At 50.1% G+C, this 26,617-nt stretch overlaps 9 protein-coding genes across 9 annotated transcripts; 3 read left to right on the top strand and 6 right to left on the bottom strand.

Annotated features, from left to right (window-relative positions):
* Nucleotides 1-1,199: 1,199 nt before the first annotated feature.
* On the bottom strand, nucleotides 1,200-1,463 carry CCOS01_00204 (uncharacterized protein; the record flags this gene model as incomplete). Its single annotated transcript, XM_060448401.1, has 1 exon — nucleotides 1,200-1,463. One exon carries the CDS (start codon nucleotides 1,461-1,463, stop codon nucleotides 1,200-1,202), a length of 264 nt encoding a protein of 87 aa, XP_060319839.1.
* A 4,245-nt stretch (nucleotides 1,464-5,708) lies between these two features.
* On the top strand, nucleotides 5,709-7,600 carry CCOS01_00203 (uncharacterized protein; the record flags this gene model as incomplete). The annotated part of the gene is made up of 5 exons (XM_060448400.1): nucleotides 5,709-6,092; nucleotides 6,204-6,479; nucleotides 6,534-6,750; nucleotides 6,815-7,461; nucleotides 7,517-7,600. 5 exons carry the CDS (start codon nucleotides 5,709-5,711, stop codon nucleotides 7,598-7,600), a joined length of 1,608 nt encoding a protein of 535 aa, XP_060319838.1.
* A 670-nt stretch (nucleotides 7,601-8,270) lies between these two features.
* On the top strand, nucleotides 8,271-9,986 carry CCOS01_00202 (uncharacterized protein; the record flags this gene model as incomplete). Its single annotated transcript, XM_060448399.1, has 1 exon — nucleotides 8,271-9,986. One exon carries the CDS (start codon nucleotides 8,271-8,273, stop codon nucleotides 9,984-9,986), a length of 1,716 nt encoding a protein of 571 aa, XP_060319837.1.
* A 76-nt stretch (nucleotides 9,987-10,062) lies between these two features.
* CCOS01_00201 (uncharacterized protein) lies at nucleotides 10,063-10,941 on the bottom strand (the record flags this gene model as incomplete). Its single annotated transcript, XM_060448398.1, has 1 exon — nucleotides 10,063-10,941. The coding sequence occupies one exon, from the start codon at nucleotides 10,939-10,941 to the stop codon at nucleotides 10,063-10,065; it is 879 nt and encodes a 292-aa protein (XP_060319836.1).
* A 678-nt stretch (nucleotides 10,942-11,619) lies between these two features.
* On the top strand, nucleotides 11,620-15,659 carry CCOS01_00200 (uncharacterized protein; the record flags this gene model as incomplete). Its single annotated transcript, XM_060448397.1, has 2 exons — nucleotides 11,620-12,691; nucleotides 12,751-15,659. The coding sequence occupies 2 exons, from the start codon at nucleotides 11,620-11,622 to the stop codon at nucleotides 15,657-15,659; spliced, it is 3,981 nt and encodes a 1,326-aa protein (XP_060319835.1).
* Nucleotides 15,660-16,293: 634 nt separating this feature from the next.
* Nucleotides 16,294-17,027, bottom strand: CCOS01_00199 (uncharacterized protein; the record flags this gene model as incomplete). The annotated part of the gene is made up of 2 exons (XM_060448396.1): nucleotides 16,294-16,578; nucleotides 16,692-17,027. Coding segments are annotated over 2 exons (621 nt in total), but the record flags the coding sequence as incomplete, so codon positions are not given.
* Nucleotides 17,028-17,555: 528 nt separating this feature from the next.
* Nucleotides 17,556-17,810, bottom strand: CCOS01_00198 (uncharacterized protein; the record flags this gene model as incomplete). The annotated part of the gene is made up of 1 exon (XM_060448395.1): nucleotides 17,556-17,810. One exon carries the CDS (start codon nucleotides 17,808-17,810, stop codon nucleotides 17,556-17,558), a length of 255 nt encoding a protein of 84 aa, XP_060319833.1.
* Nucleotides 17,811-18,599: 789 nt separating this feature from the next.
* Nucleotides 18,600-20,627, bottom strand: CCOS01_00197 (uncharacterized protein; the record flags this gene model as incomplete). The annotated part of the gene is made up of 1 exon (XM_060448394.1): nucleotides 18,600-20,627. One exon carries the CDS (start codon nucleotides 20,625-20,627, stop codon nucleotides 18,600-18,602), a length of 2,028 nt encoding a protein of 675 aa, XP_060319832.1.
* A 2,682-nt stretch (nucleotides 20,628-23,309) lies between these two features.
* On the bottom strand, nucleotides 23,310-25,798 carry CCOS01_00196 (uncharacterized protein; the record flags this gene model as incomplete). Its single annotated transcript, XM_060448393.1, has 6 exons — nucleotides 23,310-23,339; nucleotides 24,597-25,062; nucleotides 25,119-25,300; nucleotides 25,362-25,432; nucleotides 25,495-25,531; nucleotides 25,598-25,798. 6 exons carry the CDS (start codon nucleotides 25,796-25,798, stop codon nucleotides 23,310-23,312), a joined length of 987 nt encoding a protein of 328 aa, XP_060319831.1.
* Nucleotides 25,799-26,617: the final 819 nt, after the last annotated feature.

Here is a 26,617-nt window from a genome sequence, read left to right as displayed (position 1 = left end):
GTAGCCGAAGTGAGATGGACCTGGGACTTGCATGTATGCGCGGCGGCCGACGTTGCATCTGGGACTCGGGAGCAAACGACCTTCTCCTTTGCCAACCACCGTCCACGAACCAGAATGGCAGACATAGGTGGAGAAGGGGTAACGGCGAGCCGGCGACCAACTCTAGGCAGCCGACTTGGTTGAATTCTCTTCTCTCGACCTCGGTACGGAGTACGCTTATTTCGCAGGTTTCCTGCTGCTCGGCCCGGTGCGAAGACGCGTTGCGAATGATTGGCCGGGGACTTTACGGGACAGAGCCAGACTGGAGCTGACTGTGATCCGTACTGCATAGGCATTTAGCAGCCAGGGCATCACATTTTCGACCAACCGAAGCCACGAAGCAGGCAAGGAGGCGAGTGTGAGCCGTGGTTGATGGACCGGAGAGCAGGATGTGGTTCCGAGATGCCGGCGACGCTCACACACGACGGTGGGCGCATGTAGGTAATGCATGGCCTAAGTACGTTTAGCAGGGCTTTTACTGCTCTCCGCGCCGCGATGTGATTTTCTGCCACGCCTGGCCCCCAACCCCCCCATGTTGGTTTCCACGACTTTGCATTGTTACCAGCTTGCCATGGCAGCAATCGACTCGTTAAGGACCACTAGAAATCGACATTGCCCCAAGGGTCGGGCGAGTTATGGTCGTAATGGAGCATGATGAGCACACAGCGAAGTCGAGGGGCATGCTGGGCTGCAGGCAGCGGCAAACTCGCTACAGCTGTGTAGAGCTAGGCGTTTTCTTGTGTGCTTGGGCACGTTTTCGCCTCGGCCTCTAGAGCCCCATATTGGTCGGTTTTTTGCGTTCCACTGGTGACTAGGGAGCTTTCCGTAGCGCCCCCGGCTCTGAATATGGGACCTATGGAACGATCGTACCATGATTACAGCTCGACTGGAGTCTGTCCATCCATACAAAGCATGGATGGGTTCAGAAAGAAGGAGAGAAAATCTCGACGAAGAGCATCGGTTGCCGGGCTCTATCGTAGCACGTCTATCGATCACACTGTATGGGTACAGCAGCCGTAATTGGGGCGTTGCAGCAAGTGCCATTGATCGTGGCCCTCTATTGGGGCGCCGCAGTGTTGATATGACTTGTCGCAGTTTCGCAGGTATGAGGCGTGGTTGAGCAACGAGGAGGGAGCATGATGATGCTGCAGTAGCAAGAGTCAAGACATTGTCATGGGCCGCCGGGAGTGATTCCGGAGGGGGGTCCCTTGCTTGACGAGGCGCATGCAGAAGAGATGAGGTCCCCTGGAGGCTGGCTGGAGAGTAAGCTTTGGGTGCAGATGAGGAACTGAATCAGTTGGTGATTTGCAGAGGTGGGCCAGATCAGCAGTGAGGTCGCAGCGATAGTGGTGTTGGTCGTTGTTGGTGGCGTGGTGATTGAGGATGACGATGGACGGGTGGGTGGTGTTGATGGGATGGCCCATGGGTGATGGATTGATGGGTATCCGTTAGGTGATGATCTGGGGAAGATGACGGCACCAAAAAGACACTGTGAGTACCTCGGTCAATCGGTCTGTGCATTCATCAAGGTGAGGGAGGTGATGGAAGGTGCACCAGTGGTGGCTTCCCTCGGGCGTCGATGCCATGTATCTGAATGTGGAAGCTAATGGCGCCTCAATATTCTGGAAGTGTTGCGGTAGAGATGAGTAGCGGAGATAATGACTTGTTTGACCATGAAAGGGGCCTTTGGTCTGCACCTATCTTTGCGTCTGGAACTAACCAGCGAAATGGAAGAAAATACTCATCTGAATTGGAAGATGCGTTGAAAGGTGGACACTCAGTAAAGATAGGTACGTAGAGGCAAGTACTGAAGTACCCTGCATGTACTTCGCGGGACAAGTTTGGAACCGCAAGCCTTCCGCCTGTTGGCCAGACCGTCCGGTGTTCAATTGTCCAAAGTCCGCGTTGGTGGAGCCGAGGACCCACCCTGGCCGGGGCTGTCTAGCGGGCTGCAGACATTGGACGACACTTTTTTCGCCTAATTCCAATCCAGTGGCTCGATGCACTGAAAGCTTGAGGAGAATCGGAACCGACACACTGTGGCAGCTTCTCAGGTACAGTGATCAAGTGGAGACTCTCTCCATGTCCGAGCAGCTAGAGCCTTGAGCCTCGTACCTCGAAATTTCGACATCGGCCCTCTGCGACTCGCGAGTCTCTAGTGTAGGCATATGCAGACGGCAGCATACTTCCATGACAACTCAACTCGAGATGTACATTTACCAAGATCTTTGTATGGAGTATTGATTGGTGGATATGCCTGGATGCAGACGCAAGACGGTAAAGTCCCTCATTGTATGCTGGTCCAGGATTCCCTGCAACGCCCCCGCCAGACTCTGGAGTCTTGTGGCTTCCTTCCCGTGCCGTCCCCAAGGTCGGGGACGAGTCTGACTTGTCTGAAGATCGGTTTGATGGCCTTGGGACCATTGTCTGTCCCTTGCGAGATGAGTCTGTAGTAGCCTACTAGGTGAGATCACGGGGTCCATTGAACTTGGGATGAAGAGAAAGAAATCAGGCATGGAAAAAGTACGGGATTTGACGCAAGTGAAAGGTTACTGGATGGGTTGGTACTTCCTCACGTCTCAATAAGGTAGGACCCGGGAACTTCTTCAAGTAAGGTATCTCGACCGTCCTCATATCCCAAGGAAGGTGCTTCGAATGCTTCGTGGAGCATCTCAGGAAGGTAGGTAGGAAGGTAGGAAGGTACGTTACGTGGTGTGGAAAGAACGGGAAGGATGGAGTCGGGTGCGAGGCAAGTCCCCGGTACGTACTGTGCTGCCTTCCTTCCTTCTCTCCTTGCCATCTCTCAGGTTGATTCAGTCTGAAATTACCAAGATTCATCCCAAGTTTTCGATTTCACTCCATCAGAAACTTTCTCCATCGTACGCTCCATTTGTTTCTTCTTGACGCGAGATATACCAAGCCGAGAGCGCACTGGCAAACAGTTCTTTTTCCCGTTGGAAGGAGACAAAAAACAAAGCAAAGAGACCGTAGACCAGGGAGGGCTATTCCCGGTCGTCAGAGCTGCAGACAGACCCCGACCTATCGACCCAAGAAGATCCATTCAGTTGCATTTGTATCCATCTGCAAGGTCGTAACTCGTACGCAGTAAGTCAAGGTGGCTCTTTTTCGATATTTTCTCTCGCTCGTCTTTTTGACTCTATTGCCGCGACGACCCCCAAGTCTGCCATCCCATCAACCGTCCTCATCTTGCCCCGTCCCCATCTTGCTCCTTGTCTTCCTCGGCTTGCCTTTATGCCATCCGATCCTCGTCCGTCATTCTGCTCCTCCTTCTGCCCCATCCTGTCCCAGCTTTGAGGTAAGGTAGGGTGAGGTATCCGCACGGCGCAAGGTACATTACTTGCCTGCTTAGTATCCGTACGGACACAGAGTACGGAGTAATACCTGAGGTACGGAGTATTCTGTTTTGCTTCGCCGCAGCTTTCTCTATCCACGCCCACCTCACACACCCACGGCTGTCCCCACGTTCCTGGCCTCGCCTGGGCCGCGCATCGTCCCCAATCGACAATCCGCATGCCACACAGAGCTTCCTTCATTCATCTTGTCCCTCTGCAGATACATCCGCCCACTTTGCTGGAGGAGCCTTTCCCTCTTGACTCGCACCTCTTCTTGTCCTCTGTACTCTTCCCTGGGCATTCTCTTCCTACCTCATTGTCAACACGATACACCCTGCGCGGAGCATCTGCAGCCTGTTCAGAGAGTTCCTTACACCAGAGACGTTGTCATCTAACTCCATCTAATACAGCAGCAGCATTGGCCTCACCCACCTGGCCCGTCTGTCGCCTTGTCTCAACATCATACACGTACGCTACCACCTCACCCGATATAGACGGCGGTTAGCCTCCGAGAGGCTAAGCTTGATACCGCTCGCCTCTTACCCGAGCCCGATTGGCCATTGACGTTGTGCTGTTGGCCGCGCTGTCTCCAAGAGGTTGCTTTTTCTCTCAATCAGCTTCTGAAAGTTCCGTGGTGTCAAGCAACTCTGCCGCGCCTGCATCCCCTGCTAGATTGGCCGCATATTGATCTTCATTTCCACTACCGCAAACATTGGACGCCTCTGAGATCCCGCTTGGCCTAGCTCAGATCCGGTCGACGGACGGATATCATTTTTATCGCCCTCGCTCCCGCTGCCAAATCTCTCTCCGCAAAGCCAACCCCACCGTCCGAGATCCAGCTTCATAGTCCCGGTGGACTTCGACATCCAACGCCAATATCGACCCCGTCTCGGCGTTCACTTTCAAGTCTCAATATACTACTTACTACTGCTGCTGCACTCATCATTGTCGCGCCCCAACGGTCTGCGTGCTTCCTTCTCTACGCGCCACGGCAGCCAGCTACACCACCGAGACACAGGACGAGACCCTTTGCGACAGACCACCTGTTAGAAAACATCAATTGCTGCTTCATTGACCCACACCTCCTGAGAGAAGACTGAAAAGAGCATGTCAGAGGTGATCCAAGTATCCGTAAGTGTTGAGACCCTCCTTCCAGTCATTTCCCCGCCTCCCGCAAAGCCGCAATTCGCACCCAATGTCTATGCTCTGCGTTCCTGGCAAATGCCCCGGATCGTTGCTTGCATAGCGCTGCGAGGGGGCACTAGGGGTGTGCCAGATGGCCGACAACAAGGTTGCGAGCCAGTGTGCCCCACGATGGTGAACTTCAAGAGTCCGAGGCAGATCCAGAATGTACGGATACAGGATTTCATGTACAAGACAGACACATGGAAAGTGTACAAAGAAAGGAAACGCGGCAGCAGCTTGCCTTATCTACTTTACGGACCGCATGTCGCCCTTTACTCATTAACACGCCTCTACTGCCACTGTCTGCATAACTATCCTCTTACCATGCCACCCCAATTAGCCCCAATTCTTTTTCTTCATGTGCCATTTTTCCGGCGGTTGCGTGTCTGTTCATTGTCTGTGTCCGGCGTGGGCGCAGTGGGAATGGCTCAAGGTGGCTCGACATTTTTCCAGCTAACCAGGCCAAAAGCAGTTCATCTAGCTCCAGCGGGTATCCCTGATCCAGATCGACGTCGGCCAGAACTCTAACACCAATAAGGGAATCGGTCCCTGAGCCCAGAGTAGCCCTCCCCCCGACAAGCACGACAAGACAAGCCCCCCCAGCACAAGAGAGGGCCTGGACATTTCGTGCGCAACCAGCTGCTCACGGCTCCAGAAGCAGACTGCTGATATTGTTCCCCGCAAGTCCAGAAAACCGCCCCCTATTAAACTTGCGTGGCAGACCCTCGACTTATCAACTTCTGGTCTCCCCTCCCTTCTGTCCCTGTTCCTACTGCTGTTCCCACTGCTGCTGTCGCCGCCGCTGCTGCAAATCGACGTCGTCCACCTCCGAATCTCTCTCTCTCGCCATCTCAGCATCGTTGGCCAAGCGAATAAGGACAACACGCCTGTCCACTCACCTGACGGATCCGGAAGCGAAGCACCCCCCGGCCACGGTGATCGTCGCAACAGGCCTGTGTCGCCACAGCACAGCTTGTAGCTGGCCAAAGTTCGAACCACCAGCTGGCCACTCGGAAGCTTCGCCTTGAACCGAGTTCAGTTCAATTCAGCACCGCCTGAACCCCCCCAGCGAAACCCCACCAACCGCCATCTCACGAGCCCCTCGACCCAGCGGTCACTCATTCAGCCAAAATGGGCCTCTTTTCTCGCAAGGAAAAGGCCCCCAAAGCCTCGGGCAAGCCATCGATCAACACGTCAAACGTGAGCATCGCCTCTGGTGCTTCCAGCATCAAATCACCACCGCCACGCAGCACTACAATGAACAGGTCTTCCGGAACGAGCACGACGCCCGGCACGCCTTTGACGCCTTTCTCGCCTACCTCGATACCCAAGGTCGACATGCCGCGTCCTCCTGACCCGCAGCTTGACCCGGCAGGATACCTCAGGAGCTTGGGGGCGGTTAGAGAACGAAGCAAGATTGTCACGGACAAGGCGATCCGCAACGAATTGAAGCACTTTGACGTGGACATGCGCAAGTTCCCAGACGTTGTGACGTTCGTCTCTCAGATCATCAAGGTACGAGTCAGCCTTGGGGCGCTTGCAGGTGTTTGCATGCCCTGGCACCGCCCACCAACACGCTATTTGGGTCAGCGAATAGCAGTATACTGACCTTGCAAACCCCTGTAGAGAGACTACGACGCCCCGTACAATTCGATTCCTAGCCACGGAAGACACCAGCACTTCTGTGTCGGTGGTCGTGACCGCATTGCACAGCTTCTTTCCACATTCCCCGAAGATGTCGACAACAGCGAAAAGTGTCGGCGCATGATCGACCTCTTCCTCGTGAGTGTGCTTCTCGACGCTGGCGCAGGCACAAAGTGGAGTTACAAGAGCACCGAAAACGGACGCATATACCGCCGGTCAGAAGGCATCGCCGTAGCCAGCTTGGAGATGTTCAAGAGTGTAAGTCTATTTCACGATTGTGGTGGACTCGTGCGTTCACTGACAGTCGTCAAGGGTCTTTTCTCCAGCGACAGCAGAAACAAGTTCCAGGTTGACAAGGAGGGACTGCGCAACCTGACCGTAGAGAGGGTATCTGCAGGCTTGCAGTCGAAACCGGGCAACGAAATGGCAGGCATTGAAGGCAGGACACAATTGCTCCAACGGCTAGCAAATGCCCTGACCGAAAAGAGGGAATACTTTGGCGACAGCGGACGGCCAGGTCACATGGTTGGTAAGTTGACAACTCTCCGAGTCTGGTGGAAATGAGGTGCCAGGACTGAATTGACCCGCCTCAGACTACCTCCTATCGCATCCCTCGACTCAAGCTTCTTCGATGCCCATTGTGATTCTCCCTACATTGTGGAATCTCCTGATGAACGGCCTCATGCCCATCTGGCCAGCTTCCCGCACCTCGATTAATGGCGTATCTCTCGGCGATGCCTGGCCTTGCCAATCAATGCCGCAACCACCGCAGAGTCCGACGACTTCACAATTCTCACCATTCCCGCCGTCTGCCCAGAACTCGACCGCGGCATGGGAGTCTATTCTGCCGTTCCACAAGCTTACACAGTGGCTCTGCTATAGTCTGATGCAGCCTATGCAGTCACTACTTCGCATCCATTTTGCTGGCGTTGAACTCCTCACCGGCCTGCCTGAGTACCGCAACGGCGGTTTGTTCATCGACTTGGGAGTTCTTACGCTAAAGGCAGGCGATTCCGAGAGAGGCCTCGAGCACTACGACGAGTACTGCAGAAGGACAAACGTCAAGCCAGTTGAAGTTGCACCAATGTTTGAGCCTAGCGACGACGTGATAGTCGAGTGGCGTGGTGTCACGGTCGGCTTCCTGGATAGGCTTTGCGCAGAAGTCAACAAGCACATGAAGAACGACCTGAAGGGCAATCAGTTGACTCTCGCGCAAATACTCGAAGCCGGAAGCTGGAAGGTAAGCTCGCCCGAACTGTTAGATTTTCGAATGTGTCGCTAATACAATCTTCCAGGGAGGTCGTGAGATGGCAGAGTTTAGCAGACCCAACACGAAAGAACCGCCAATTTTGATCGATAGCGACGGTACTGTTTTCTAGACTGTGGTTCATGTTTGAGATGGAAGCATTGGACCGAGTCATTATACCTTTTCTGCCATTGATTAGACGACAGCGCCGATATGCATTGGATGATGGGCTTGCATGCCCACAGTGGATGAATGGCGCATTGTATGATGGGGATCGGATGGCGGCTTATGCGCCTTAATGAACATGACTTGGCTGGACGCCAGCGAGGAAGATTAATGCAATGCGAAGACCTCGGCGTAAAGCCTTGCTCGCCATTCAACCGCTCATATGGATAAATTGCCTGCCGAGTGTGGAATGCTTGGTGAGAGAACTGTTCCTTTTCACCGTCCCATGCTCAGACTTCCATTCGCGGTCCGGTTCTCGGCCCCGCGTCGGAGCCCCACAGGCGGACCCACACACTTTAGCTGCCTATTCTGCTCACGGGCCCGGCGCTGTGCCATTGTATCAACGTTTATCTATCAGTCATACCCGTCAGTTTTCACCGGAGTTTGACTGTCCAACTGCGCAAGGCACGGGGAGTTGACACGTGGGCATAGGAAAACTCTCTTCCAAGAGCGCCAAGGTAACTTATCATCCATGCCCTTGAAAGACCATCATTGACCCCGCGCAGGATCAAATTTGCATCTACGCCCGCCAGCACCGGGAATCTGCCCACCTGCATCTCCGTCGCCGAGCAGAAGGCATGGCAATCTTTCCGCAGTTCGGGCCGGATCCCGAGACTTCACTGCTTCAGCAATGCCAGTTCATCATCCACCGCATCACGGTTCTACTTGATGAGCTTGAGCAGCTCAAGGCCGCCATCGAGAGGCGGCCAGCTTCGGGGCATAAACCTGTGGCGTGGAACCAGGCTGTTCCGGGGCTTGGGTTCTTTGAACGGCTTATTGTTTCTGAGAAGAAGCATCTTGAGAAGATGGTGGCGGCGTATGATGGTGATGGTGGCGAGGAGGAAGGAGTTGATACCGAGGCGCTGGATAGTCGGATCCGGTTGAGGCTCGATGCGTCGAATTACAAGTTTTATGAGAGTGTGTGGGAGGTTACGAAGAGGTGCTGCGAGCTTACGGGGATGAGGAGGGACTTGAGCTACAAGACTGTTGGCGGGAAGAGCGTGAGCGCCGTGATTGATTTAGTCGTGAATGGCGGCGCGGACTGGGTCAAAGTCGTGACGACGACGGAGCGGAGGCTGTTTTACGAGATGGCGGACGCCGGATGGGACTGGGAGGAGGATTTCGAGGCTGAGGGCGCGGACGAGGCCATGTTGGAGATTTTGAGGGACGAGACGGAGGATAGTATCGAGGTCGCCAAGGTCGCGAGGCACATGGTTGCCGCGGCGAGGACGTCGTATCAGGATTATCGAAGGCCAAGGGTAAGGATACTCATGTCGAGAGTATCTGAGGGGGAGAATGACGCCGTGGATCATTTGTTGAGGTTGGTGCGGAAGATGGGCGGCGGGGACGTGGATCTTGTGGTTGAGACTGCGAACGGGCCCGGGATCTTGACGGAGGCGACACCGCCGTTGGAGGAGGCGATTGCGAATCTTGTGGAGGCGGATTATTACAAGGATTTCACGGCGACGGTGAATGTGGATTGTTCGGTGTTTATGGCGTTGGCGTCGGATTTCAGTCACATGGCTATTGGACCGGACTCGGAGCTGTTGAGATCGAAGCAGCACCGGATCGACGCGACGGATGAGGTTGAGAATGGGCCGCGGTTGGTGAATACGTTGTATCCTGCTATCACCGGCCGGACGCTGGTGTGTACGAGGGAGGCGGCGGATACGTTTCTCAAGATCGTGGGGGATATTGGGACGGAAGAGGAGAAGGCTAGGACGAGGATATTGTTTGAGAAGGGCGAGGTTGCCGAGGCAGAGGAGACAGATCGAGATCGCGCGCGGCGAGTGAGGTTGCTCCAGGAACTCTCTGTCTACCCTGTCCCCGAGGATCTACGCCTCCCCGTGCAGATCGTTGATTCTGTCTCATGGGATGATGCGCAGCGAATGGTAGCGGAGGGTCAACTCCCCGCCGTCGCGCTGGCCGTCGGGAAAAAGGGGTCCGGGCTGAACGCCATGAACGTTTCGTCGTTCCTGTACGGGTGGAAGGCGAAGCTGACGACGGTGACGTCGAACTGGGAGGCGGCCAAGAGGCTGAGGACCGTGATTGAGACGAACCGGGTGACGGGGACGGAGGTCGGGCCGCATATTTGGCGGATACCGTTTTCGAGAAAGTTGCTTGCGAAGCCCAAGGTGATGCCGCCTGGTGGTGGCGAGAAGAAGGATGGGGAGGGGTGGAGGTTGAAGACGAGGCAGGAGAGGAAGGTTGAGAAGGAGGCGAGCTTGCAGAGTTGGATCTCGAGTGAGGGGACGGAGACGGTTGCGAGGATGACGATAGACGATGGCAAATGAGGTTCAATATTCTGTGGAGTTATTCATCCAGCACAACCGCCCTCGATATCAATACCAACGTCAACGTTATTATCGTTCAATTTACGGGCCCCAAAACGACGCCGCAATCGGGATACTTGATCCTCACCTCCGTCGTAAATACCTCTCCCACGTCAACCTCACCAAACCTCGTCAACAGCACCTCCTCGCAGTGCCTAGTATGATGATAACTCCAAATATAACTATCAACCCTCTCCAACCCACCACCGCCTCCTCCCTCCCCACCGCGACTCTGCATCAGCGCGCGGTGCATCCGCCTCCACATGGCCGTACAATGCCGAAGATGGTATCCCAAGCTGACATACACGCCGCTATACTCCCCCGTCATAATCTGCTCCCTCGTCAACGACGGCGCCGTACGGTTCGCGTCCGTGAACCAGGCGAGTTGTCCCGCTTCCACGAGCTCCGCTTCAAAGGTTTCGGCGAGGGCGGCGTCGTGGCATTGCGGCGGGAGCCAGTTGAAGGATATGAGGTCGAATTCGCAGCCTGCGGCGCGGGCTTGGGCTGGTGTTGAACCGCAGGGGGCGGTTTGGAGGTAGGTTACTGGGCGGGAGGAGGGGTCGTTGGGGGAGGCGAGGGTGTTGTCGTTTCTGTGGGAGGTGTTGAGGGTGCGGAGACGGGTTGTGAGGATTGTTGTTACCAGGGCTGAGAGGGCGGCGCCTAGGAGGAGGGTTGTGGTGAGGAGGAGGGCGAGGCGGGTGTAGGTTGTTGTGATGCTTCGTCGGTTCGGCCGAGGTTGGTGATGTTTTTGGTATGAGGGTTTGGTGTCGTGGGAGGAGAGGAGGGACTGCGACGCTTCTTCGGAGTGGTTGGATGTTGCTTCGAGGGGCAGATTCGCATCATCGTCGTCTTCTTCGGCGCTTCGAGCTTTCTCCCAGGCAGATTGCCGTGGTGTTGATGCGCTCCGATGCTCCATCGAGTTACATCCGCCAGAGTCTGAGATCCGTCCCTGTCGTTACAGCAGTCCGGAAAATTGACAGCAGCGACCTCAAAGGGTGGCGGGGGTCAGCATTCAAGTAACATTCGCGAAATCTTGAACAAAGGATTCCTCGTGCATGGTGGCGGCGAATTGTTTGGTTGGTGGTGCTGATGACCTTCCTTTCTTGGTGTATCCTGACTGCAAACCGAATCCTCCAACACCTGCTCGCTGATTGCGTCAGCCGACGGATACGAGATGATTCTCGAGTTTCGATCGTTGGTCTCTCAAGTATTTAAACCTTCTCCAGTTGAATTTCATTTTCCTTACCACAGCTGGTGTATCGTATTCTGTGGCGGTGAGGCTGGCGCCCAATAACAATGAACAACCAAGCTCGCTTGCATAATGTACTTACCCCGGTTTGCCCCTGTTGCGGCTGAACGAATAATTTGGCACGGGATTGGGGAAGATGCGGACAGCTTTGATTCTACTGCGTGGCTGGACCCTCACAGCCTGATTTGTGTCTATGACCGGTTTCTACTTTCATCTCCTCGTCACTTCTGCCTTCTGGGTCTGCTGCCCTCATAATTCACCACAGACCTAGGAAATACAACCAAGTCTCAACCGTACTGCGTATAGACCCTTGGCGACAGACGGAGTCATAATCGATCGTTCACGATGGATGGCAAGCGCCCAGCGCCCGATGACGCTCAATATGGCTCTTCTGGCGCACTTAAATGGCAACGAACTCTCCTTGACAACTGGGATGGCGAGAGACGACGTCCCACCGATGGCATACCGCAAGAGTATCACCGCTACGCAATCGCCTGGATCTGCGCGTTGCCCATAGAGCTAGTAGCTGCGGAAGCCATGCTAGACGAGAAGCACGACGTCCTCCCTTCTTACGCTCCTTGTGGTAACGCCTACACGGTCGACACTAATATCTACACTTTGGGAAGCATATGGGGCCATAACGTTGTCATCGCATGCTTGCCGGCGTATCAATATGGTACAAATAATGCGGCGAATGTGACGACTCACCTTGTCCGTACTTTTCCCTCAATCCAATTAGCACTTATGGTAGGCATCGGAGGTGGTGTGCCTAGCAGTGCTAGAGATATTCGGTTGGGAGACGTTGTTGTTGGTGTTAGAACAATGCAATATGATCTTGGGAAGATCGTTGCAGCTGCTGAAATTCAACGCACTGCAATTGCCAGGACTCTTCACCAATCCTTCGGAAAAGCCATCACAGTCTTGCGTGCTAGACATGACCGAGAACCCAGTCAAGTATATTCGATCCTCACGGAAAAGTTTGCAAACCTTCCGCACTACGGTCGCCCAACGGTGCCTGATCACCTTTTCCTTTCAACGTACGACCATCCGGAGTCAACAACTACGTGTGACGACTGCGACCCAACGAAACGTATGCCTCGACGCGCGCGGTTGAAAGACAACCCTGTCATTCATTATGGAGCGATAGCATCTGGCAATCAAGTTATGAAGAATGCCGTCGAAAGAGACCTTGCTGCTCGTACTCTGGATATAATTTGTTTCGAAATGGAGGCAGCTGGAATCATAGACATTGTTCCCTGCCTACCAATACGCGGAATCTGCGACTATGCAGATTCTCACAAAAATAAGGCCTGGCAGAGGCACGCCGCAGCTATAGCGGCAGCCTACGCCAGAGAATTGCTTTCTGTAATTCCCTCAGCTGAATCCGGTACACAATCTATCTCGTGCCTGGGCCCTTGTATGTATACAAAATATGTTATTTGACATTTACATCGCATTGCTGACCGCTATTTACAGCACAAATACAGCTTAATCTATACCAAAGACAGGCTCAGCTGGTGGAAGCTCTGAAGTTTGATCAGATGGACTCCCGTCAATCAACTGTGAAGAAGGCACATATCAAGACATGCACATGGTTTATCAGACATCTAGACTACCAACGATGGCTTAAAAGAGAAGAATTCAGGCAACATCACGGGTTACTATGGATTCGTGGTAAGCCAGGCGCTGGAAAGTCGACAATCATGAAATTCGCCTTGTCCGAAATGCAGAAAGACCCTGATTGGTCCCCACTCGCGGTTTCGTTCTTCTTCAATGCCAGAGGCGAATATTTGGAAAGATCAAATGAAGGGATGTACCGTTCTTTGCTATTTCAGCTGTTTCAGGGGTACCCTCAGCTTCGACATGTACTTGGCGACTTGCGCTCAACTCAGCAGAAGGATGAGAGATGTCCCAGCTTGGACACTCTCAAGGATCTGTTCTCTAGGGCCGTCCTTGCGCTTGGCCAGCGTCGACTAACTTGCTTTATCGATGCTCTGGACGAATGCGACGAGCAACAAATGATGGACATGGTCCGAGATTTTGAGGACTTGGCAGAAGAGGCGTCAACGAAAGGTATTGCCTTTCGGATTTGTTTGTCGAGTCGACATTATCCATATATCGTCATCAAAAAGGGACTGGCATTGATACTCGAAAATCAGTCGGGCCACACACAAGATATGAAAAGATACATTCAAAGTCGTCTCCGATTTGATGATCCCACCCTCGCCGAAGATCTGCAAGCCGAACTTCTCGAAAAGGCTGCCGGGGTGTTTCTCTGGCTCGTCTTGGTTGTTGATATCCTCAATACCGAGTACTCCCAGGGCGGACTGGCCTTGAAGAAAAGGCTCATCGAGATCCCGAACGACCTGGGCACCTTGTTCAGGGATATTCTCACGCGTGATCGTAAGAACATGGAACACCTGTGCTTGTGCATCATCTGGATTCTCTGCGCCAAGCGGCCGTTACGACCCAGCGAGTTCTGTCATGCACTCTGGTCTGGTCTATCTCAGAACGGCCTTGTTGATCCAAATCTACCAGTGGTCACCGAACACAGCGCTAGGAGATGTGTCATCGGTTTCTCCAAGGGACTGGCAGATGTCACCGAATCTATGCAGCCAACGGTCCAGTTCATACACGAGTCTGTCAGAGACTATCTTCTAAAAGGCGGGGTACTTCCTGAACTCTGGCCTGACTTAGGCTTTGATTGGGAGCTCCTTAGCCATGAGAAATTGAAACTCTGCTGCAGCGCGTATATAAATCATTACTTAGCGTCCGGACATGTTTTCAAAGAATGCGATACGACACAGTTTCCATTCATGGAATATGCAAGCCAGCAGATTCTCCTCCATGCCGATGCTGCAGCCGCTGGCATTTCCCAACACCAGTTTCTGTCTAAATTCCCCCTCAAAGAATGGATTTCGATCTTCAATTGCTATGAGAAGGTTGAGATCCGTCACTATACGTATCAAGCCAGCTTATATTACATATGCTCAGTAATGGACTGCTCGACGCTCATTCCCATGATACAAGGCGGAGGTTGGCAATGCCGTTCTGCGGACCGGTACAACTATCCGCTGTTTGCTGCCTTGGCTCATGGGAATAGCAAATCGGTCGCCGCCCTCTTCGGAATGACCTCAATCATCTACGAAGGAATGGACATCATGGAAGGCTTGCCACCCAGGGGAGACTTTTTTAACTTCGAACTAAGAACACCACTGTCTTGGGCTGCACAAGGCGGTCGGCTCGGGATGGTCACGCTTCTTCTCCGAGCTAAGAATAATGTGAATGAGCCTGACCAGGAAGGGTTCACCCCACTGCATCGGGCTGCAGGACATGGCCATAAACCGGTTGCAAAGCTTCTCGTAGACAACGGGGCGGATGTCGACGCCGTGGACAAATATATGCGTACACCTCTGTTTCTTGCTGTTACGCAAGGCCGGGAAGCGACAGTGAAGACTCTAATTGAGCACACCGCGGACACCAACGCCAGGAGCGACAAACACTTCTCTACACCGTTGTACGAAGCTTCAAGGGCAGGCTACAAGATTGACCCACCGGAAGCAATTGTCAAAGTTATAATCGAAAACGAAGCAGAAGTCAACTCCAAGCACGGAAATTGTGACACAGCACTACACGTGGCTTCTAGTGTAGGCGATAAGAGGATCACCAAAAGTCTTGTCGAGAACGGCGCAGATGTCAACGCTATTAATGAAGTCAAGAGGACTGCACTGCATTGTGTTTGCAACGGGAATGCGACAGAGGGTGATCTCCATGAAGACAAGGCCTCACGTGCCCTCCCCATCTTCGATGCGCATGGTGGCCACCATACAGCACTCCCAAAAGTCGATCAGGTCATCACCAACCTTCTCATCGACGATGGACCAGATGCCAATCACAGCATCCACAGAGACAACGCAGCATTAAAACTTTCTTCGTCATTCACTCATGAAAAGATCGTTCGACTTCTTATGGAGAATGGAGCATTTGGACAAGCAATTGACAACCGTCAAACGATGCGTATGCACCCAAAGCTGATACGTCCGCACTATGCTACTGCCCAATTCCTCCTTGACAACCAGGCAGCTCTTAATGTATTTGACATCAATGGCGACACTCCATTGACATTTGCTGTGTACGGTCGCGATAGAGAACTACTCCAGCTGCTCCTTGAACATGGAGCAGAGGTTGACCTCACAGGAGGCAGTCACACACCATTGCTTATAGCCATACGAATTCGACAAGAAGACATGGTTGTGGATCTTATAAAGCATGGTGCAAACGTAACGTTCTCAGATTACACTGGAATGACGCCACTTTCGGCAGCAAGGGAGGTCGGATGCAGTGCTTGGCTGATCAGGCTTCTTGAAAGGCTAAGCGATATCTGATGGATTTCTAAGAAGATATCAAGTGGAAACCATGAGAATAAGGGGATTACTTTGTCTTATAGCAAGTATCGCAAAATTTTGAAGCGGAAAAATGAGAAATTACCAAGAGACACGTACGATAAACGTCAGCAGTATGCCTAAGACGGAATGGTTAGTCCGTGGCCGTTGTACCGTACATGGAGCAAACTTACTCCATCTATGATGTACGCTGAAGTCTCAACTCCGTGTTGCTTGAATAGATGACGACGACGGTAGAATAACCCGGCCGTAGAGTCATTTCTGAATACAGGATGAGGCATATGGGCAGAAAGGCCTTTCTTGCTTCGGTTCTATCAAGGGTCTATTAGAAACCCTGCGAATAACCGATCCTTGATGAGAAAAGGAGCCCGTGTCTGTTTATAGTCATTGTTCTATGGAGAGATGTTACTGTTATGTGCTTGGGGTCTTTCCACGTGTGTTGATAAGATACTTGACGGTCTTCAACGGCATCTTACTCCATCAGCTCGGCACCGATTCAGTTATGGATCAGGTTCAAAGCAGCAATCGATAGGCAACGAATAGTGCGATAGAAAGAATCGCCGACCAGCATAGGACCAGAGTCATGCAGAGGTTGTTGAGACAACGGCAAATTTTATCATTGAGAAGTATCTCCATTTTCCACGTCATTCACTTGTTGACTCATTCGCCTTTCTACAGTCTTTTTCATCATCATGCATTCGTGTAGTTCCCTTATGACACTTGAAGCAGAGCGTTGGCCCAGAAATATCGCATCGAACTGAGCCAAGATGTCTGGGTAGCCCGTGAGACACTCCCTCGCTTCCCAAAGTAACCTTTCAGCTAAATCAGGCTCTGAGGTACGTTCTAGCATCTCCGCGATCAACGTATTGTATCTCCTTTGGTTCGGTTCGTCAACGTGTTCCTAAAACCAGTCAGGATAAGGCCAATCTTTCAGTAAGGGTTGATGCTGGAAGCGATCCTCGTATCAAGAACAAGGTTGGATGCAGGACATGTGAGGACTTGACAAAGTGTTACCTGAATATCATAAGTCAAATGGATGGTAGGCTCAAGAACGGCCCCCTTGAAGTCAATCTGAGGATAAAGATTTTGGACGTCTTCGTTTTTCTTGACGGACTCGGCTATCATTTCTTCCCGGCTTTTCCCATCCGTGTCCATTTGCGATATGATGGACTCCATTGAAGGATTCACCTTGTTTTCCACGTTCGTTCGGTTTGGGTCCAGTTCATATGTGTTGTGGATTTGACGACTGAAAACGGATGCTTGCGGCGAAGCAGAGAGCAACGTTGGTTGCTGAGAGACTGGCCGAGGCAATTGAGGAATCAATCGGAAGAATGGGCTGCGGGGGGAGAACCTAGGCCTTATGTGTCATTAGTGTGGCGGGAAAAGAGGCGTGATCAGCGGGTTACACGGGTTGGCTGCACAGTTGAACCGCAGGACCGTGGCGTGAGCGAATGAAGTCACAGTCAGGCACCCTATTGGTGCGACCTGCATATTCTGCCTGTACTAAACACTATGATGCGCTTTGGTGGCTTGGCGGTTTGATGCTTCTTTCAGGTGTCGAAGAAAATAGTTTGATGAAAAGGGCTGCATCTTCCAGTAGGCGCCTGTGTGTGGCTGTGTACGCTTCCACTTGAATAAAAAGCGAATTTTCACCGATGGGTTCACCAAAAATTTAGCTGATCATCAAATGCGTGAAGGCTTCTGGTCGATGCTCAGAATTGCGAAACTCGACTGAAGGTATTGAGAGAACTATTACGAGAAGAGACAAGCCACTAATTCCACTGAGATATGAGTGGCGATAATCAGCGACTTGTGTTCAACTCTCGATGATCTAGGTTCCTTCCTTGTCTTGATCAAATTAACGTGCCAGGGTAGATCTCAGCATTTTGTAGGTCGCGAAGGCCTCGCTGGTCTCTTGGCACCCTTCTTCCTATCCGCCTCGCTCGGTTCTGCGGGCTCAGCTGGCTCCTCACACTCTCGTGGTCGGACAACGGGGTTGAGTATGTCTTCTGGCGCGATGGCGTTGTGTGTTTCGGCCCGACTGTCGAGACTCGATGGCAGTCTCAAAGGGATGCTCAGAGCAAGGCCGCTCGAGACGAGGGTTGCAAGGAGAAAGAAAGATGTTGTCTTCATGTTTACTTGAAAGTGGGTTTACTTGGATGTTTGACTGCTGAGAAAACCGTGCCCTTTTCGGAAGTAGAAGCTGGAAATAGGTGACTAAATGTGGTACTGCACAGTCAAGCTTAGAAATGGGAACACTGAAGTTTAAGTAAGAATTGTCAATTAGTTCCGAAGCTACTTAATCTTTTCGTTATAGGCGGCCTTCCGCGTGGGATAAGGACGAACTCGGAGCAGACCGAGTGTTGGCTGACTCGGTCAAGCGAGGCAAAGCCCTACAGATATTAATGCGATGAGTGTCGTTCGTCAGTCGGACCCATCTGGTGGCCTTTTTATAGTTCGGCTGAAGTTTCATGTTCGCGAATATGGGTCCCGCAACCTCCAATGTTGGCGCAGTGAATGATAGAGTTGGCATTCGCTTGCTTAATGGATTCATTATACCCCGGAATTGATGATCACAAGCGGGGTTCCCAATGACTTCCATGGAGGGGGCGACTCGCTCTCGGGCCACAGCTTTTGGACAAGGGATGTTCCAAGGCCCGTATCAAAAGGCTCAAGGAACCGAACTTGTTGCCCGGCCTTGCAATCTCATGAGTGACAATCTCTTGACGAAAGTCCTTACATCTTTCTCACCGTGTACCTGGAGGATTGAGGGAATTGCCCATGGCAAAGCGCTTGCATCAATATTCCATCTTCAACTATTATACACTAGAATTAATAACATGTACTGGTCTTCCATCCAAATATCTACTTTTATGTGCCCCTTGAACCTTTCGTTTGTAAACTTCAATGAAGTGTAATGCTCTACTCAGTGAAGACCTTCAGCTCAACCAGACGGACGCGCTTGCCATCTTGAGGCTTCACGAGAATGCGGAGAGATTGGGTAGACACTCCAGTCCACTTCGCATTGGTAATACCGTTGGCCAACGGCGCATCGTACGTCGCATCAGCCACATCGGTCCATTCACCGCTCAAAACCTGCAACTTGTAGCTGGCGGGCACATCGAATCCCTTCTCTTCATTCGCGAAGAAAGCAATCTCAGCTCGGGCAGCCTCAACAGCGGATCCGAACTCGATGCTGACCCATTCCTCGGCGGTGCTGCCCTCGGGAGTATCGAAACCGTTGGCGATGGTGTCCTGGGTCCAGAACCAGATGCGACCGTCGAATACATCGTGGACACGGTTGATGTCGTAGTTGGGGACGGAGGCGTTGATGATGGGCAGGGGCTCGGTAGCCTGGAGCTGGACGGACTGGTCAAAGGGACGCGCGACGGAGACTGGCGCGCGTGTGACCTCGGCGGTAAGTCTCTCGAGCTTGTCGGAAGAGGCGACGACTTGTCCATCAACTTCAACTCGGAGACCTGCTTCGCCGTAGCGCTCGCCAGTAGCGTCCCATTGAACGGCAACTTCACGGCCGTGGTAGAGGATACGCTCCGCGCGGAAGTAAGAGATGGAGGAGGGGTCGGCCAGAGGGTTGACCTCAAGCACGTCGTCCTCGCGGGGACGAATGCCGACGAAACCGGTGACAATGAGATCAACGTAACCAGAGTGGAAGTAGTGGTGCGAACGTCCAAGGCCAACAATCGGTTCACCGGTGTCAGGGTCGTAGTTCTCCTCAATATCCAGGATGTTGCCGTAGTGCTTGTTGTAGTGCTGGTTGGCGTACTGCTTCAGAAGGCGAGTGTAGTCTCCGACAGTGACGTGGGCCGAAGTGTTGGGGTAGTGGTCGAGAACGTTAGCAAGGGAAGTCAAGACTTGGGTTGTCTGATACGGCCAAGAGGGACCGTTCCAGTGGCACTCGGTGTGAGTGCCCTCGTATCTCCAAACACGCATGTAGTACTCGTACGAAGGCTCAACAGTGCGCAGGCCAAAGGGACCACCGAGCTCCTCGGAGTTCAGCGCGTGCTTCCATGCCTCACCAAACTTGGCATCATCATCCAGCAGGTCGTGGGCCCAAGGAACGAAACCAGCGAGCTCACGGCCGCGGATGAAGTCCCAGTAGGTGACATTCTCGTTGTTAACTTGGTACCGATCGATGAAGTGCTCGAAGGTCGAGTTCCACAAATCCCTCTGGAGGGTGTCCTTGATGTTCTGGGCACGAGTGTTGTATTCCTCAACAACGCTGTCCAGGCCGCCCTTGAGAGCAGCAGTCTTGGCAATCGCACGAGCATTGGCGTACTGGTAGGTGTTGATGGTGGGGCGAAATGCTTGGCCTCCGAAGAAACCATCGTAGCCGCCGGAGGCATCGATACTCGAGATGGTGTACTCCGTCGCGTCGGCAATCGGCTCGATCCAGAAGAGTCCCTTGGCCTCGTCAAAGTGGTCTCCCACCCACTGGTTGTAGACCCGTTGCATATCGTCGAGGAGAGAAATGGCGAGGGCCGGGTCGCCGTCAACCAGATAATTCCTCCAGACGCCGTCTGCTAAGCTCTCGGAGTATTGGCGGGGGTTGCTGTCCGCGCTGTACATGAAGGTCGCGTGATCCTGCTTGAAGCGCGGGTCGCGGCACCATCGGCCCTCGGACAGGTGGAAGATGGCGGCGCAATTGTTGGAGGCCCATGGCTGCGTCTGCCAGCTGACGTTGTCGATGAACTCAGTGGTAATGTAGCCGTACTTGGTGCCGACATCGCGCTGGTGAGTTCGGAAGAGGTTCCAGCGGTAGTAGTAGACGTCGGTGATCTCCGTATCGCTCGACTCAAAAAGAGGGATGCGGTTCTTGTACCAAGGCGCGTCGTTGCCAAAGTACTTCTCGGTAATGGCGTCGACATCCAAGGCAGCTTGCGCAAGGCGAGCGCCGAGAGGGACCACGGCTAGGGTTGCGGAGAACCTCATCTTGTCAGAATTGGTAAGGCAAGTGGGCTGATTCAAGAGAGCCGAGTGAGATGCTTGAGGTTGCTGAGGCCAAAGCTCTAGACTTGTCGACAAGGAGGTGGCTCCATCATTATATATCAGCCCGCACTGCGGCTGTTGATGGCAGATCACTTGATTAGATCGATGTTTTCGTGAATGCTACACGAATTGGGCCACTTCGTCTTCGTGGTCCCATGATCCGGCTGTCTTGGCTTCGCAACTCAAGTTTCCGTGTCTAACAGACTTGCGCTTAATGAGAACCTGCATAGTGCCTGCAGATTGCCCTGAAAAACCACACCCGTACCAATCGAACTGAGCCGCTTCCCCTGACGGGATCCAGAACTGCCGTGACCTTACACGGGCAGAACCGATGACGATGGCGACTGGCAGGGGCAGGTCTGGGGTGATTATGGGGACCGGGGTCCCCGCATCTCGGTCGATTGGCGCGCGAATGGGACGCTACCGACTCAGACGCGGTCTTCGCGGGGGTAGGCGACTAATTGTTATCGAGGAAAAGATCAACGTTTACTCTTCCATAAGTCAAAGCACCCACTTATAGGCCCCCCCCCTTTTGGGCCCCCCAACAAACATAGCATCAAAATATTGCTACTAACTATACTTAATTAATTAACTATCTTCTATTACTATAATAATATAATTATTATTCTCCCTAAGTAATTCGACCCCTATAAGTTAATTAAGATTAACTAAATAATTATTAAAGTTTTTTTAAGCTTTTTATATATTTTAAATACTTACGAACTTAGTATTTAGGTTTATTAATATACTCTTTTTTTTTTAAGCTTTATATACTTAACTTTTATTTTTAAAAATCGAATTTAGTACTAAGATATAGCTAAGTAATAAGCCTATTTACTAAATACTTTTTTTATTTTTTTAAATAATAATTATTAAGTATTATTTTTTAGACTAAGCTTTATAAATAGTTTTAAATAGTTACTAAGCTTATTAACTTTTTTAAAAATTAACTAGTTAATAATAGAGGTTATTAATACTTAATTAAGTAGTTTATTAATATTATTAATCGTCTACTTAACTTTTATACCCCTTTTAAATAATATAACTTATATAAATAGGATTATTAAATTAAAAAGTAGCTTAGCTATATTAAGTAGCTATAGTTTAGTTATTTTTTATTTATTTTATATATTTAATAACGTTAAACTAGCTAAATAAGTAAGCTAATAATAGCTTAAGAAGTACCGCTTTTTAATAATAATAAAATTATTTATTATATCCTCCTTATTAAGCTCCTTTTTATAATAAGATTTAATAAAATTAAAAATAGCTATATTTAACGGCTAGAGGATATAGGAAGTATATAGTAATAAGAATAATAAGTAAACGTTATTTTTATAATACTCTTATATAAATTTTATTATTATATAACTCCTATACCTATTTAGTACTAATAGTTAAAGCTAATTTAGCTTATTAAGCCCCTTAATAGGGGGGATCTTAGTCTATAATAAAAATACTTTTTTTAATTAATAAAGGGTAGTTTTATTAATTATTTAGTTATTATCTATTATTATAAATTTCTAATTATTATAAAAGTTAAGTTAAAATAAAAACTACTATTATTATACTAACTTTCCCTTATAAATAATTAGTAATTTAATAAATTTATTATTAATAAAGATATAATTAATAATCGTTACTTAGGTACGCAAACTAAGCTTTTTTTTTTATATTATTATAGCCTTTATTATACTTAAAACTAGCTTATTAGCTCTTTTACCCTCTATTATACTAATTTTATTTATATTATACTTATTAGCTTATTTAATATTACTAATTTTTAATATATTAAGTAATCTAAATTATAATTTAATTATATTAGTTATAGCTCTATTAATATAATATAAATTTATTAAATAACTTCTCTAGACCCTTATTAATAAATTTTTCTTAATAAAAGCGTTAATTTATTTCTTTTTAAGTAGTTTAGTATCTCCTTAAAATATTAAAACTTACTTAGTAAATTTTTTAATTTATTAATAAGTTAATATAATACTTAGGGTATACTAAATTTAAACTTATTAAACTAGCTAGTTTTCTTATTATAAAAAAAACCTTTAAAAATTTATAAATACCCTCGCCCTTATTTAATAGCCTTTTTTATAATTTTAAAGTATTACCTTAAGAATTCCGAACTTAACTAAGGCCTTTTTAATAAAAAAACCGTTTTTAATAATATTAAGAGCTTATTAAAGCTTATTTTTAGTATATAAGACTATTATATATCGATTAATAATTATGTTAAAAAGAAATGCATTTGGACGATTTTTGTAATTGTTATAGTGGTTTGTATATTGAGGGTAGGGTTTTAATCGGGGGGCTAGGCGGGATTTTAGGGGGGCCCAAAAGGGGGGGGGGCCCATAAGTGGGTGCTTTGACTTAGATACGAGACGACAGAGTTAGGTTTGAGGCTATCACGAACGGTTTCTCTGGGCATGGGTGCACGAGAAATTGTGCTGTGGGGCAATACGAAAAGGTATGTAGACTGTAGGCAATCATTAATGTGATTGCTTCAAGACGGACATGGAATCCTCAAGCGACAATGCAACCATATACTTGTACGAGCCGCATGCGCTGCCTTTTAATTTGTTGACATACCGTAGCATCATCAAACCTGTGGGACTAGACGTTGGCGGCAATGGGAGTTTGCACCTGAGCAGTGAGTGAGCCGTCGCTTAAGTCAGTCGGGTCAACCCGTGCGGCTACCTGCATTCGGCATGGATGGCGCATGCGTGAACATGTTGCATCGACGTTGTTTCCACGTGTCTTGGCTACCTCTGTTGGAGCCCTAGCGGTCATAACTCTTATTTTACCTCATCCAAGTGAGATTTGCGTGTCTCGTGCTAGCCGACAGGTGCTAACCTTGGGCCAAGTGACCTTGCCATGGGAGGTCAAGCAAGCACGTCGAAGTCAGTACAAGATCGAGACTATAATTGTGTTGAAGTAGAGGATGGGAATGAGATGCTGGAGCTGCTCGTAGAAGTCTGCAGACACTTTGCACTACTTATGGAAAGGATGTTAAATTTCTGCACATGGCTCCGACACTGAAGGATGCTGTAGATGGGCTTCTACATGCGGACTGAGGGTGGTGGACGTAATTCTTCTATCAAAGCCCATCAAACATCGCAAAACCGTAGGAGACTCCTTGACTCGGAATATCATCTCCTAATGCCACGCGTTCTCATAGACTTCAAAAATCCATGGCTAATTTGGGCTCATCCCTGGAATCACTGCTGGGTTTGAAAACGAGACAGACTGACGGAAGCTAGAATTAAGCTCCTCAATTGCTATTGATGGACTTTTATTTCGCCACGCACACTCGCAATTATCGTACAAACCACATCTTGACCTGTGCGCGCGAAAAGAGGAAATGAGAACGTCGACCAATTCCTGTTCCAATGTCGCCGTGATTGATTTAGGGCTGGAATCTCCAAGCTGGATGCTTTTTCACTTGGTTATGATTGTAATACAAGCTTCTGTTTCTAATCCGCGGACCGCGGTGCACTTTTCCGGAGGATCCGAGAGCTGCAATATATTCCTCGTTCGGAGCAGCTCCCCTGGGAAAGGGGGTTCCATTGCATAATTCTCGAGCACAGAAAATCGGATGAGATTCAATACGCTTGCTAGTTTGCATAGAGAAGTCCGTAAGCTGTCTTTCCAAAACGATGTCTCGGTTGTTTTCTCCTTCCATAGAAACAGTAAGGACTCACTATTACAAGATTATTAGCGCTATATGTACTCAAATACGTAGTATCAGTGCATTCCCATATGAGTTTGCTGAAGGTTTGACCTGCCCCAAGGATCCCGTATTGGGGACCATCCAGGACTTGAGCGTGCTGGCTGCATCTCAACAGATTCGCCATCTGTAGTTGATGGTGCACTGGCGTGATCTAGCGCATGGCTCTCTACGTCAATTTCGAGATCGTCCAGCTTTTGCTGACGCCTCTTGCCGGATCCGATCGTCGGCGGAGCTGCACTTTCAGACACATGCGAGTCCTTGGTGTCTGACATCGACGGCAGCAGACGTCTTAGAACGGGCACGCATCCGCATACCACAGCAAGATTCGCCTCAAGAGCCGTCCAGATCCAAAGTTCAAACCCATCCCATGTCACATCGTAAGTCTCCCTTTCGACGAAATGGGCCCAATATGTCCTCATAATCCCAGCCACAACGACGACTGTGCCGAGGCTAAAAAGAATTATTAGGATAAGTCTTTGCATCATCGGAAGCCTTAGTCTGAAGAGCGTAGGCATAGGCAGGATGTAGACAGCAAAATCAGTCAAGACTGTGGTGATAGTTTGACCCGCCAGAGGGGGCCACTCTTCGATGCAGTTGCGATTCTCCACGAATAGGTCCCAGTAGTGCCACGCGGGTCTGCAAGAAATCAGTCATTGTTCCGAAGGATTCATGGCACGAAGTAGAAATCTTACGAGCACTGAGTCCATAGAACGATGAGAAAGATCCATATCAAGGCGAATACAAAGCCCATGGTGACCCATGTCAGCTTTCGGAACCATGATCCGAGTGGGGCTATTCTCAGATAGCTTGTGAGGATGGAAAGCTTCGAGAGGCCTGATGCGAATAGAAAGAGAGTCTGGCCAGCGATAGACACCTGCGTTATTCCTGTCAGCTCTTTGCCCAACCTCGAGCTGCTGAAACCCGATGAACCTTACCTGGCGGCCCAGTCTCTGTTGTACGGGTGTTAGGTCCCACACGTGGAGATCCCATCCGTACAGTGAAGTTGCTACAGCAGGTAATGTCAGTTATCATCTATGGAATAACACCGAAAATAGGAAGCAATCTTACCAAGTATTACGCAAATTGTAACGGATATGCAGAATACCTTTAAACAAGGCAATCAGTCCCTGGCTCTTATCGAGGTGAAGATTTCCACACATGTCGTACTTACTACAGCAGCAACCATTAGCCAGTCATCCCACCAGCTCCTGCGTATCATAAAGAGTCGAACGTAAAGTCGCAAGGCCAAACATATCAAAGCCACGCTCAGCGAAGTCAACTCGATGATCAGAAGTGCCGGTCCCCTTTGCACGGGATCAATGTAGTTCGGAGCCGGCCATGATAAGATGACTTCAGCCGGGGGGAATCTCATCGTGGATATCGAGATTGGAGGCGTTCACATGTCCAAGCTTGAAGGTCCAGTTTTGTCGGGATCCAGGTATAATGATTCTTCGGGTTCAACGGTAGTGAAGAGGGAGAAAAGCCCCAAACCCTCATTGCAGAGACGATTTGGTGGAGGTGGTGTGGGCGGTTTATGTAAAAGAATAATCGAGAGGGCCAAACGGACAGAGACGGGTGTACCTGGGAGTGAGGAATCCTTCAATGTGTCAACGGTTTAGATTCGACACCGGTAGGCGCTGTCCCTGTTCCGTGCCTAGTATGTCTCATGCTTGGCAAACTTGACAGATCCCGTCAGAACCTTACCGTCGCTCACGCTACGTTTTGCTTTCCAAAATTGTATGGCTAATTGTGGTCAGAGATGAAGCTAATAGGCCTCGAGGTTGTCGAGGTCCCACTTAGAAGCTAGTTATGGCGGTCTAAGCTGGAGCTTGTCTCTCTTGAGTCAAATTCGAGTCAAGGATATGCCGCCCTATTTGAGACGGAAAGAACGCTAGTAGACACCATTACAACAAACCCCGTGGCGTCCCGCGTCATGACCCTGCATCTGCGAGAGAATCGAGGGTCTAAACTCTCAGCTTTTGGTACAGCTGCAGGGTCGATCTTCTACTTTTTGGCAGGTTTGAAGTGGTGAATGGCTTTTTCACAACGCAGGGAGGGCGCTTTTCCTCGAGATACAAGCTGAGGATGTATAATTTCTGGCCTCATCGTATAAAGATGTGACGAGAAATTTAATTCAAGAACAAGAAGATGTGGAAGGCATCGCTGCGTCATGACCTGAAGTTCAAGAAAA

This window comes from Colletotrichum costaricense (assembly GCF_030867565.1).
Source record: "Colletotrichum costaricense strain IMI 309622 chromosome Unknown Scaffold_1.1, whole genome shotgun sequence".
NCBI classification, from domain to species: domain Eukaryota; kingdom Fungi; phylum Ascomycota; class Sordariomycetes; order Glomerellales; family Glomerellaceae; genus Colletotrichum; species Colletotrichum costaricense.
The sequence above is the reverse complement of the archived record's forward strand: the minus strand, read 5'-3'. Positions and strand labels throughout refer to the sequence as shown.